The 13,795-nt window shown below is 44.7% G+C and overlaps 1 protein-coding gene across 1 annotated transcript in view; it reads left to right on the forward strand.

The window, feature by feature from the left end:
• Nucleotides 1–13,795, forward strand: part of CLGN (calmegin) — a 379,504-nt gene that overhangs the window by 296,694 nt on the left and 69,015 nt on the right. Inside the window, exons 12-13 of the mRNA XM_078677626.1 lie at nucleotides 5,210–5,372; nucleotides 8,579–8,685. Of these exons, the coding sequence (XP_078533752.1) occupies nucleotides 5,210–5,372; nucleotides 8,579–8,685 (270 nt within the window). The remainder of the gene's footprint in view (nucleotides 1–5,209; nucleotides 5,373–8,578; nucleotides 8,686–13,795) is intronic.

A 13,795-nucleotide genomic window follows, 5' to 3' on the forward strand; every position in this document is an offset into this window, starting at 1 on the left:
GATCCCGGTACATCCAATAATGCTACCACCTCCTTCTATGCATGATGTAATTATCCTGCCCTAGCCTCACATGAGAGTCCTGGAAGGTCGTTGCAGGAATACCTGCATTTAAGGGGTGGAGTCAGGAATGGCATTGCAACGGAGGTTTCTGACAGAAATGAGGACGCCAAAGATGAGAGCTGCAATGAGGAAGCGGAGCAGGGTGACCCCACAGCCGACGAGGCAAAGAGCGTGGTAGGCGAAGCAAATCAGGAAGAGATGTCCAAACTCCCAACACCATTTCAAAAGCCGACCTGGCCAGAAGTCATCGCTACTGCAGAGAGTGAGGTACACTCTGGGAGAAAAGTGACTGAGTCCGGCGTTCCTATTGTGGAAACAGACACTGGATCTCCCAACTCTGCGGCCCAGGAGTGTCGTGGCCTCAGGCAAGTGCCTAGCATGCATTTTGTTGCTTTTAGAAGGTGGTGGGTGGGAGTGCACACTGCGATAGCTAAACACTGACTACATGGTTCACTGAAGTGTTTGGGGCACTCAAATCCCACGGGTGTGGTGAAGGGTACAATAGGATTAGGTTCTTAGTTTGAAGACTGACCCCTTTGTCCTTTTCTGACCTTTCTCGAGGGATACCCCAGATCCTATCAGAGCCCAGTGTAAGGGGAAGTCCAATGCAGAAGAACTGGCTTCAAAACTCCGTTTGCAGAAAACCTGGCCTCTACTGTATGACATTTGGACTCTAGTTTGATCCTTTGAGTAAACAAACAAAAGGAAGGAGTAGATCACATGGAATAAAGAAAACTAAATAAACTTACCTGATGACTAGATTATCATTCAAGGAGAGGAGGAAGGGCTGGAAAAGGGCAAAATCACCACGGGGAGTACCTGCTCAGACCGCAGGTTGACACTATGCTAGAGAAAATAAAAGAGGGCATTGAAACCGCCAGGACAAGAGCTGCTCTCCAGGTGCTGTTCGGCGGGGCTCCTTTCTGAACAGCAGGTGAGTGGTGTGTTCAAAGCCACTTCCCCAGAACCGACCCATTCCTACCACCGGCAGCACTGGGCTCTTTTAGAGGGAACAGATTCAAGAGCCAGGGCAGAGGCATTCCCAGTAAGGGAGCCTCTACCTAAAAGAATTGACTTGTCTCATATCCCCAGCTCACAGAACACCTGTTGGGGGAGGCTTCAGGGTTTCTTCCCCATTACCACAGATCGATGGGCTCTATCCATCATCGAGCATGTCTACTGCCTGTAGCATGTATCAGTCCCACCAAATATCCCACTTTGAACCCCCACACCCTCAGCCTAGAACATCTCATGTTACTACAAGAGGAGTTTCAGGCACTCTTACTCAATTGAGCCAAAGAGCCCGTGCCCCTTCAACATCAGGGCAAAGGTGTCTACTTGTTATACTGCCTCATTTCCAAAAAGTACCAGTCCCTCAGACCAATCCATGACCTGTAGGCTCTCTGCAGATATAGCTTGTCTGAATATGTGCACATGGTTACCCTACAGGATGTCATCCCCCTGCTGCAGCAAGGCAACTTAATGGCCGCACTAGACCTGAAAGATGCCTACTATCACATCCCAAGTCATGTGACTCATTGGTGCTACCTCTGCTTCTTGGTAAGTAGTCAACACTACCAGTTCAAGGTTCTAGCCTTTGGCCGCACCATGGCACTAAAAAGGTTCTTCACCAAGTGCTAAGCAGTGGTAGCTGCTTACCTCAGGAGGGGAGAAACACACATCGTCCTCTACTGGTTGATCAAGAGCGCCAACAAACAAGAATGGCTAACACACACCCAGGCCTCAATGTCCCTCCTACACAGCCTAGGGTTCACAATGAATGCCATCAAATCACATTTAGAGCCACTCCAAGTCCAACCGTTCCTAGGGTCATTCCTAAACACAGCTGTGAACTAAGCCCCAACACCCAAAGGGTACAGGCATTCCAATAATTTCTGCCTCTTTTTCAGCCACTCCATCCTCTTCCAGTTCACTAAGTAATCTGCCTTCTAGCGATGATGGCCTCATGCATTGCCATAGTGCCCCACACAAGGCTCCATATGGGCTCTGCAAAGGGTCAGTTGGGAGATCTAGTATTGATAGGGGCAGCACCCATCACTCTCTGCAGTGTTGGAACAGTAACAAACTGTTGCGGGCAGGCCCTTCCTATCCCCAGTTCCGCAGATGGCCATCACCATGGATGCATCTTTAGCCAGCTGGCAAGCACATTTCAATAACATAACAGTTTAGGGTCTGTAGCCACCTCAACAACAAGGTCTCTACATCAACCACCTGGAACTGTTAGCCATTCATCTAGCTCTCAAAACCTTTATTCAACCTATTCAAGGCAAATTAGTTCTTGTGCATACAGACAACATGACTAACATGTTCTATTTCCAAAAGGAGGGGGCACATACTCCCCTCAGCTGTCGAATCTTGTGCAGAGAATCTGGCATTGGGTCATCTATCACCATGTACATCTCTTAGCAGAGTATCTTCCTGCAGTGGACAACATCTTTGGAGACCTGCTCAGCAGGATGCAACTACAAGTCCACAAATGGGAGCTCCACCCACAAGCCCTACTCCCTTACTTTCAAAGATAGGGCACCCCAAACATAGAACTTTTGCCACATACAAAAAAACGCAAAATGCTCAAACTTCGCTGCCCCGATTCCACATCCCCAGTCTATGGGTAATGCTTTGTGGATGAACTGGTTAGGGATCTTTGAATGTGCATTTCCTCTTCTTCCACTGATACCCTACGTGGTCAGAACACTGAGACAAACATCCCTCACACTCATCCTGGTGGCTCCAACATGTGCAAGGCAACCATGATTCTCAACCCTTCTGTAGATGTCCATCATCCCTCGCGATAAGTTCCCTAACTGGCTGGATCTTCTCACACAAACCGTGGCAAAGTTAGACACCCGAACCCTAGCAGCTCAAACTGGCAATTTGGCTCCCATTGTCCTAGAGTTTGGTTATCTTGGTCTACCTCAAGAGTGCTTGGACATACTCAGAGAAGCCCGAAAACCCACTACACACACCTGTTTTGATGTTAAGTGGAACTGTTTAGTTCACTACTGCACTACTGTACTCCAAACCCCATTAACTCTCTTATGCCAATGGTACAAAACATTATTTGCTACCTATATTTACAAAAGTCAGGGCGAGCCTCCACATCAATTTGACTACACCTAGCTGCTATTGCCACACATATGGAGAACCGGGAACACACATCACTCTTTAAAATCCTTGTATTTAAGGCTTTTATGGAAGAACTTAAATATTTTTTTTGTTTAAATCTTTTTATTAGGGTTTTGCATTTCAAAGCCCCAGGTGGGGGTATTACACCAATCATATATCAGTTGTTTCACACATAGAAGGGTAACATAAAATCCACAAACATAACTCAACTTCAACATGTGGATTCCACTCCGCCCGGTGGGATTGTACATACTCGCTCGTGGACTTGCAGGTGTGTAAACTGATTGTACAATAGTATGTCTCGTTGTGTCTTGTCCCTTGGGCTACCTACTGGCGGAGGCAGGTGTGAATGTCATCCCCGTGTGTGCCTATGTGATCCTTTACCAGATAGGCAGTTGCTAGCATTCAATGTGTATGTCGGAATCCAAACTGCAGACAGAAACTGAACGTGTAACTGTGGGGAAAACTTTTTCCATGGAAGAACTTAAATGTGTCACTCCACCAAGGTGATTCCCAGAGCCTGTCTGGAATCTCAATATTGTCCTCACCAGACTTATGGGGCTGCCTTTTGAATCAGTACATTCATGCCCTTTCCAGTTTAATTCTTGGAAGGTTGCCTTCCTTGTAGCTATCCTGTCTCTCAGATGTATAGGAGCTACAGCCCTCACACTGGATAAGCTTTATTTCAGGTTCACAGTGACAGAGTGGTCCTTGGAATCAATTGTAAATTGACCTAAGTTGGTCTCCTCATTCCACCTTAACCAAACAATCCACTCCACACCCTTGAAGTCAAGCGTGCTCTCTTGTATTACATAGATAGGACCAAGTCTTTTCGCAAGACACCACAGCTCTTTGCAGCTTTCTCACAACATCATAAAGGCCATCCTATTTTTAAGGCAGGCATAGCCAAGTGCATTATTAAATGCATCCAAACTTGTTCTGCTAAATCTTAGAGAACCCTACCTTCCTGTCAGGCCACACTCCACCTGTAAACAGGGTGCCACCATGGCTTGTCTTTTGGAACATATGTAAAGCTGCCACATGGTCCCCTCCACACATATTTACAAAGCATTATTGTCTGGACAATCTTGCAAGGCAGCAGGCTAGAGTTATTCAAACTGTGGATTATGCTACTTACCCTTTAAGTATCTGTTAGTTCCATGTAGTACTGTAGATTCCCATGTTCCCCCCTCTCCTCCCCAGAAGCCAGTGTTTGCTACCAAAATCTTTCTCCTTTTTTTATTCTTCTCTTACTACATGCACGGTTACTATTCTGACCCACTCACTACTCCATACCTACGTTCACCGGTTGTGCTAAAAATGGTCTAACAATGGAGTTGTTGCTCACGCGCATTCACGAATGGAGGAGGAGTCACTGACACTTCATGACTCAAAAGACTTCTTTGAAGAAAAACAAGTTGCAACCGTCCTCACACAACACTAGATGGCAGTAATATGCAGAGCATGTGGATCTACAGCACTACATGCAACGAACAGATGCTTACAGTGTAAGTAACATAATCCTTACAACAGTTGCCAGGCATACTATGTTCTGGCAAATAGACAGCATGTGTTACCCCTTTAACCTTCAGATGTGAATCACTGGATTAGTTTTTGGTGTGGCCATATTGTGCTTTTTCTAGGTGCTAATATTCTTCTGACATCCGCATCCCAGCAACAGAGCACCAATACAAGTGGGAATAATGACATTCTCTTAACAATAAATAGGGAGTTGCAGCCATGAATTGTACAGTCTCTGTGGTCTCTTTCTCTCTGTAGAAACTCCTTTCTTTCTTTCTTTTGAAAGTCTTGTTCAGTTGCCCATACTTCTACTCTGTTCAACACCTGTGCCTTCACCTATAACAATTCGATTCACCAGCTCACTTCTTGCAGGTTGCCGGGCATTGTAGTAGGTTTTTGTTTTTGAATTTGTAAATGTTGCATTTAAATTACTGAATATTCATAAGGTTAACTTCTGCTATCTATAAATTGCATTTGCCAGAGAAAATGTGAAGAAACACCTTGCCAAGAAACTGACGAAGGGAAACTTCCACCAACTACAAAAGGTGCGCTTGAAGCTGTAGAGCAAGCCGAAGTGAAGGAAGAGGAGGAAGACGTTCAAAATAACAAAGAAAATGCAGTAGAACAAAAAGCCACTGAAAATGGTAAGATGTATATGGAGATTCTATACAGACATGCCAGCTGACACCGAAGCCTACTTTAAAAACTTACTGACTTTAATGAAGGAGAATATAGAGTATGTAGGAAGTGGGTTTCATCCATTTAATTCCCCTGGACCTTTAGCTTTGACTCCCCGGTATTTGGAGTTTTATCTGTGAGCGAGTCTCACCAACGGAGTCTCACTCATTGTAAATTCTATTGGAATGGGTTGAAACTCTAGCCACCAGTGTAGTGTCCACCGTTTAGGATAAACTGGTTACACATGAAGTCTTCAGCACATTTGTGCACATGGGTGTGGGCTGCATGTGTGAGACTACCTCAGGCCAGTATCTATGCACAGGTACTCTGTCGCAGAAAGGACCCTTTAAGGACTGGTGCTACTCTGGGGTAGGTCTTATAATGTGAGTAGGTATTCATAGTGTAGGTCTGTTGTGCTTACTGAAAGTCTGTAGTGCTTAACCGAATTACACATTATAGGTGAAATATACATCAAAGTACATTTTTACCTCACTTAGGCCTGCAAGGACTATTGCGGTATTAATCTTATGGAAAACCTGCATCCCAAGTGTAAATCCACAGTCATTTAGTCAGATCTACACTCTTGATAGCAGTTTAAGAATTGTCATATTTCCCTCGCACAGGCAGAATCAGATTCCTGTCCTTTGTCCCACACTAGCCAAGTTAATTACTCTGCTGACCAGCAGGAATATCTAAGGCATCCACACACAATAGAGCCATTAACAGTGCTTGACCCAGTTACTGGGAAGGGAAGGGGTGGGGAGGTAATCTGCATATGGTAATTAACTATTCACACTGCACCTGGACTGGGGACATCCAAGCCCTAGAAAACAAAGGAGGAAGGCCAGACCTCTGGAGCCAGACACTGGAGGGGCTCATCTTTGATGTTTTTGTGGGACGGTATCAGGCTGCTGTATCAGTTGGGGCAGAGCTGAGGCTTCCATGGAAGGTCTTTCCATAGACCATGTGAAATTGCCATCTTTATATGTCTCAGAGAGTAGTTCTGGCGGGTTAGGATTGGTGTTGGGTGGTGAAGGGGCACCCTAGGTTTGGCCAGGTGTGCCTGGCTTCTAGAACTTTTCACCCTCACTTAAAAAAAACTGCACAAGGGAGAGACACTTTAGAAGACATTGGGCCTGGGTAGGCACGTTTCCAAAATAAAGCCCCACTTGATGCCACTGCTAAGATTGACTGAAGGACTTTAATTATTGCAGACCTCACAGATCAGGATGGGTCTCTCCAGGCCCAGTAGATCTGACTTCCTCATGCCCCTATGGAAACAGTTGGGGGAGTGGACCTGCTTGGGGGGTCCTGGATGGTTCCCCACTGACTCATGTGGACTGACCTTTGATTCTTCTAACAGGTGATATTCAAGTAGCCAGGAGGCGGTTGGTCCTGGAGTGTGGCAGGGAGGGTGTTCAGGTTGCTAGCTGTGGAAGACCCCCCCCCCCCCCCCCCACCACCACCAACATTGTCCCAATTGGCCCCACAGGGCTGGTGAAATAACCAATTAAAGCCAGAAGGATGGGAAAATGATTGCATCGCATTGCTCCACCTGATTTTCTAAAACTTCCCCAGCGGTCGACACAACTCTATCCATGTAATCTCCCTGGAGGGTGGGAGTGGGGGGATGAGGGTAGTATGAGTCCCCTTTCCTTAGGTTACTTTTGACACAAAGGGGCCCCAGCCCCCTCTGGCCTGATGCATGAATGCTGTCCCGCAGGACCCAATCTCCCCTCCCAGTTCTATAAAGCTTAGCCCGAGTTTGGCAAGATAGCATAAAGTTGGCAGTTTGCCATCTTTACAGTACTGTGTTTTCAGTTAATAATTCAGTGAGTTTTAGGAGTTGTATATATGCATTTTAGTCATCAATGTGTGAATGCTTGTGTAATTGTTAGTGCATTTGCTCTAGATAATGTGGCATTTGGCCACATTTATTTTCACTTGTATGACATAAATATATACAATAGATATAGGGACCGATAACTGGTGAGGATGGAAGGCTCGTTGCGCAGTGCCAATGCTTGTTGAAGCCCAATGCTTCTCCAGATTTGTCATTAAAACAAACCTTGGTGGTAAGTTGGTCAGTGGCTGAAGACCGCGCCCTTTCCAAATCCCATCTGATTTCACAGCCCAGTGGCCATTTATGGCTATTATGCTTGGTTGTTTGGTTGCACTAAGATGTCATTCCCATGGAGAATGCGCTCTTTTTAAGTGATAATGCTCTACAGCCCCCGTGACTTCAGTCAAATGATGCGGATGCATGATAGTACAACGCAATCATTTTGATCGCGGTACTCTACATCGTGGATTTTACAACGCAAGTTGTTACAACGACTTGCGTTGGAGGGCGCGGATTGTGGATTTTTATAATTTTATATTCCAACACCAGTCCAGGTAACAGTAGGGAAGGTGTTGGAATATAAAATTACAATATTCCTTAAACAACAGAGCCATCCAGCACAAGTCGTAGAAACGACTTGTGTTGTAATGGCAGCGTGGTAAAGGTCGTGCGGTGTAAACACCGCGTTGTAAACGATGGTTAGCAATGATGCCGATGCACAACACCCTCACTCTGAGAATTTTTCCAATACCACTTCCTAAGCAAGCCATGTGTAATTACCAGAGAAATTAAGGTGATACCTGACTGCAAGTGTGTTGTATGGGGGAAAAAGTGTGTGTGTGTGTCTATCTATGTGTCCCTGAGATAATTGTATGCCTGATGGTTTCCCTCTATAAGTTCCTGCAGGCCTGTCTATGTATATGAATAGCTGTAGGCCTGCTGATCCGAGTGCATGCCTATCTGCAGGTCTGTTGCCCTACGTGCATATTGCATGAATATCACTGACTGAGTATATATATGCACTATACAATAGCCAAATGTATTGTCTTTGCCAATGTTAGTTTAATTCTTATACCAGTCTTCAAATTGCGCTGTTACCCTAACCTACAAGATCCAATTTCAATTGGGCTAATTAGAGAAAACTCACAAAATTCACAACAGGCTGGTGAGAGAGAGCTGAGTGGTAAGTGATTGTGGCATCATTGTATGTTTTTTGCGGCAGCATGTTCTCTTTGTTAGTACAGCTCTTTGTCCACCGACATACAAAAGTATCTGCAGTAGCAGACTGACTGATCCCTAGTGTGAATCGATATTTTCTAGAATTTGAAGGCGAGCAGAAAGAGCAGAAGGGCGACGAGGAGAATGAAGTAGTTGAAGATAATGAAGAGGACGAGCATGAGGGTCAAACATTAATTACAACGGTCTCTGATGAGGAGGTAAGTCTTTGAGCTATTTGCTGGCTGTAGACCTCTCGCCTTTTCTTTTTTGCAGTTTTATATAGCGCCAGCTCGACCCGAAGGTGTCACGCATCTGTGCCGTTTTTGCCCCATGGTGCGCCGCATTGTAAATGCGCCACATCCATAGTGGCGGAGCAGTGGTGCACAATAACTGATGCATCCCTGCTGATATGCAGGGATGCGCCAGTTATTATAAATCTGCCCCTAAGTGATTTGCCGAGAATCACAGGATGTTTGAGTCTCCCGCGAGACTTGAGCCTGGTTCCCTAGCTTCAAAGTCGGTCGCTCTAGCTGTTAAGCCACATCCCCTCACTTCTTCCGGTGAATGTCCAGAGTTTGATTGTTGTCATTCTTCCTTACTAAATGTACTTCATCAATACTTTTTGGGTGTACATATTGCGGGCGAGCCAGTGAAACAGTAGCACTCGTCCCATTAATGAACGGGTGCAGTTCCATTTGCTGACAGGAGATGGCAGCACACGAAAGCTAAACCACGGTTCCACTGAGACATTTTGTCAATGGGCTGTTGTGTTCCAAGAAGAGCAGTATACCTAGGGAAATTCATATTTGCTTAACTAATCCTTACTAATGCTAATGCTTAACTAATTTCTCCAATCTTCAATAAAAAAGATTTGAATAAAAAAAATATATATATATTTGCTTAACTATTATTACATCCTAATTGCATTTATGTAGCGCTTATTACACCCTCACGAGCTATTCTAAAACATACGGTTTGTGGTCAACCCAGTGGTAATTAGTAGTTAATTTGTTGGTTATTGGGTTAGCCTTGTGCTCCGAGGAAACTATTTGAAGCTATTCCTTTAGTTTCTAATGGTGGATTAATTCCAGGGTTGCATTGGGATAAAAAATCGACCCGGGCACACCAAAAAAAAGTGGGCCACATTTGCGTATTGCCTTTTCGCAAAACACTGCTTCAGCGAAGTTTTATGATAAGAAAGGGGGTGGGGGAAATGTTTTATTAACTTCACTTAGATTAAAAAAAAAGCACAGATTAGTTCACACTGTTGAGCCACACATGAATGCAAGTGAGACCACGTTTGCTCAGGCCCCTCGCCCCCACTCAATCAGTATACATTAATGGGCTGGCACAGCAAGAAAAAGGGAGTGACACCTCTGCCCATCTGCCTCTAGAAAGGCCACTCAGGCATCCACTGGGCTGCTGGTAGCATCCTAACAGCACAGACAGCCCCAGGCTGCCCCAAAACGCAGCCCACAGCTAGAACTCGGCTACCGACCCATCGGCCATTTCCTGAGTGCCCATGTTACCAATCCGACCCTGATTAATTCCACAGGAGGTATGTGTGATTATAAGAAGGAGCTCAGGCAAGTGGAAAACATGGGATGAATACATAGAGTACAGGGGGTTAGACATTTTGAGATTGTAGTGGGAGGCTACACAGGAGAATGTGTGATGTATGAGAGTGGCTTGAGTAAACAGGCTACAAAGGTTGCCTTTTGCAGGAAATGATTTGTAAGGGGGAGTATAGTTAATTTACTGAAGTATAACACAGAGAAAGGCAGGCATGTCATAGAGCAGGGTACACTCAGAGGCACTAAGGAAGGCAGGGGATGGAGTATAAGGAGAGCATCATTCAAAAAGAAATGTAGAAGAGACGAATCCCTAGCTAGAGATGGTTAGTTGTCATGCAGGGTCTTTAAGGAATAATGAGAAAGTATGCAATCTGGGGAAGCCTAAGGAGAAGAAAAATTGGTTTAAAGTTGGTTACCTATGGACAGTAGATATTTGTTGTTGCACATGTGGTTTTTTCGTTTGGCTGTTGATGGTCTTAAAAAAGTATGTTCATATTATATATATTAAACATGATTGATTTTTTTTTACATTGTACTAGTTTTTTAACATGAGGTACTGAGTTGTGTGGCATGCCTGCAGCTGAACACAGACAAGCAGAAGTACTAATCTTTGGTGACAGCAGCAACACATGGAACGACTCCTGGTGGCCATCAGACCTAGGACCCACACCCACTCCCTGCAACCACACCAGAAACCTCAGAATCATCACTGACAACAAGCTCACCATGAAATTACAGATCAATTCCATCTCATCCGCCTGCTTCTTCACTCTGCGCGTGCTACGTAGGATCTTCAAGTGGCTACCCCTCCGCGCGAGATGCACCGTGACACAAGCACACATCACCAGCTGACTGGACTACAGCAATGCCCTTTACGTAGTACTCGCCGCACACCTCATACGGAGACTTCAGACCATACCAAACGCTGCAGCCAGACTCATCCTCTGCCTTCCCCGATGAACCCACATCACACCCCACCTCAGGAACCTCCACTGGCTCCCCATACAGAAGAGATGTCAATTCAAGCTGCTGACCTACACACAAGGATCTACACAACCAAGGACCTGCATATATTAACCACAATCTGAACGTCCACCATCCGTTCGGGAGACTATGCTCTGCCTCCCTTTCACTTGCCCATACTCCCCTCAACTACTGAAGCAGAAGTGGAGGATGGTCCTTCTACCACAACTCAGCAGAGACCTGGAACAGCCTCCCGTGCTCCTCCGGCCATCACCTCACTTCTGGAATTCCAAATGGTCCTCAAGACCTGGCTGTTCTAATAAGCCTCCGGGACCTGTAAGCGCCTAGATACCCTATTGGGCGATTAGCTGCACTATAGTCCTGATTGATTGTATGTCTGGATAACAGGTCATTGTTTGTCTGGTAAGAATGTGAGGAATGGACAAACCTTGGGATTTGCATTGATCATTCTGTTATGTATTTGTTTGTGACTGATGCATAGGTGGTTAGTTTATATGGGGATGTGGTTCACTCTGAATTTGGATTTTGTTTGTAAAGGGTGCTGCTGACTTAGGTCTTCCTTGATCTAGTGAGCTCATGTGGATTCTTTGTTGGGTCACATTGGGATTAATCAGATCTGAATATCAATAAAGTTGTGTTTGCAGAACACTGCAAGTACATCCCCACTTGAGGCACTCCGTTATGGGTCACAAAAAATGTGATTCAATGTTCGATTACGAATATCATTTATTAGGTTCAATCAATTTTTCTCATGTTATTCCTTCTAGAATTTTTAAGCTGATATTGACAACATATCAGAAGACAACGTTAACGTATGAACTTTAAGCTCCAATGCATTTCGGGCATGGGTGCCCTTGGTCACGGAGAGCTGAGGAGGAAGAAAACAAAAACGGATGTGAGGGACTCGATGGTGTGGACGGGTGGGGGAATATACGAGTGCTATGGGTGCATGGGTTCGGTTGACTAAATAATAAAGTGCTCGATACTAATGTGAGGGTAAAGGGTATGTGAGATAAAAGTTACCGCCAGTGAAGATTAAGCCACGAAAAAGTTAAACACAAGTTACCGGTTACTTGATATAATACCGAACTCTTACTTCATAGTTACTCGTAGCGCGCAACGACGCTGGCTGTCGGTGGTCCGCTCGCTGTCTCGATTGTTAGTGCAAACAACTGTTACTTATGTTAACTAAATGAAAAGTGATGATGGACTCATGCAAGGAAAATGCGTCGGCCATCTTGGAGTAACTCGTGGACTAAAGTAAAGTATGGCAAAAAACGGGTGCACATGGGGTTGGGAACGGGGTGCATGCGGAATGAATGTAGTACAAGGAAACAGTAAAACAGTTAAACAGTACATCATGGATAATTTAAAGGTAACAACTATATTCAGTGCGGTCATTAAGCCCATAAGGCTTCAATGTTTGTAGTAAATAAATCCATTCAAGTTCTCTCTTTAACAATGTTTTGGTATTGTCAATGCCTTCTTTCTTGGATATGATCTCCAAGATTATGAACTTCAATTGGGCGATGGAGTGGCGTGCTTCAGCGAAATGCATAGCGACATTGGATTTTTCCGTTCTCAATCTGATGTTTGACTTATGCTCATTAAGTCGAGTTTTTATTTTCCGTTCAGTTTTGCCAACGTATAGTTTGCCACATGGGCATTTCAGTGCATAAATTAAGTTAGACGAGTCACAGGTGGCATCAACTTGAAGTTTGATGTTGTGTCCTTTCATGGGATGTTGGATTTTATTGCCTTTGATCACATTGTTGCAATGATTGCAATTCAAACAAGGTTGGGTACCACGATGGTGTTTAGGTGTATCTGTAGGTCTAGCCAAACATTGATGACCTATTCTTTCTATGGTCTGACACCAAGGAATCCCTTCATAATCTACTCACGGAAGTAAATGGTAAAGATCCTCGTATCAATCTAACATGGCAAATCAGTGAAACTGACATTGTTTTTCTGGATGTACTCATTAAAAACACCCCTGAAGGATTAGCAACGGATCTACATAGGAAGAATACCGATCGCAATAATTCTCTTCACTTTGCCAGTTTCCACCAAGGCTCCTTGAAGAAACATCTTCCTTTTTCCCAAATGTTGCGCGTCAAGCGCATTGTATCCGATGACAGCATTGTTGATAAACGCATTAGTGAAATGCAGGACAGGTTCCGCGAACGAGGTTACCCTGACAATATTTTACAACAAGCACAATCCCGTGTGGCCAACATCACCAGGTCAGACAGCCTGGTCAAGACTCAAAAGAGTACAGAACAACGCATGGTGCTAGTCTCCAAATTTTCCACTGCAAGTGCTGCGTACAAAAAGATCATATGGAAGCATTGGCCCATACTACAGAATGAACCTGATTTTCAGGGCATCTTCGACAAACCACCCATATTTGCTCACACCAGGAGCAGAAATATTAAAGAGATTTTGGCTAGACCTACAGATACACCTAAACACCATCGTGGTACCCAACCTTGTTTGAATTGCAATCATTGCAACAATGTGATCAAAGGCAATAAAATCCAACATCCCATGAAAGGACACAACATCAAACTTCAAGTTGATGCCACCTGTGACTCGTCTAACTTAATTTATGCACTGAAATGCCCATGTGGCAAACTATACGTTGGCAAAACTGAACGGAAAATAAAAACTCGACTTAATGAGCATAAGTCAAACATCAGATTGAGAACGGAAAAATCCAATGTCGCTATGCATTTCGCTGAAGCACGCCACTCCATCGCCCAATTGA

The sequence above is a fragment of the Lissotriton helveticus genome, chromosome 2_1 (assembly GCF_964261635.1).
Source record: "Lissotriton helveticus chromosome 2_1, aLisHel1.1, whole genome shotgun sequence".
In the NCBI taxonomy this organism is placed as follows: Eukaryota; Metazoa; Chordata; class Amphibia; order Caudata; family Salamandridae; genus Lissotriton; species Lissotriton helveticus.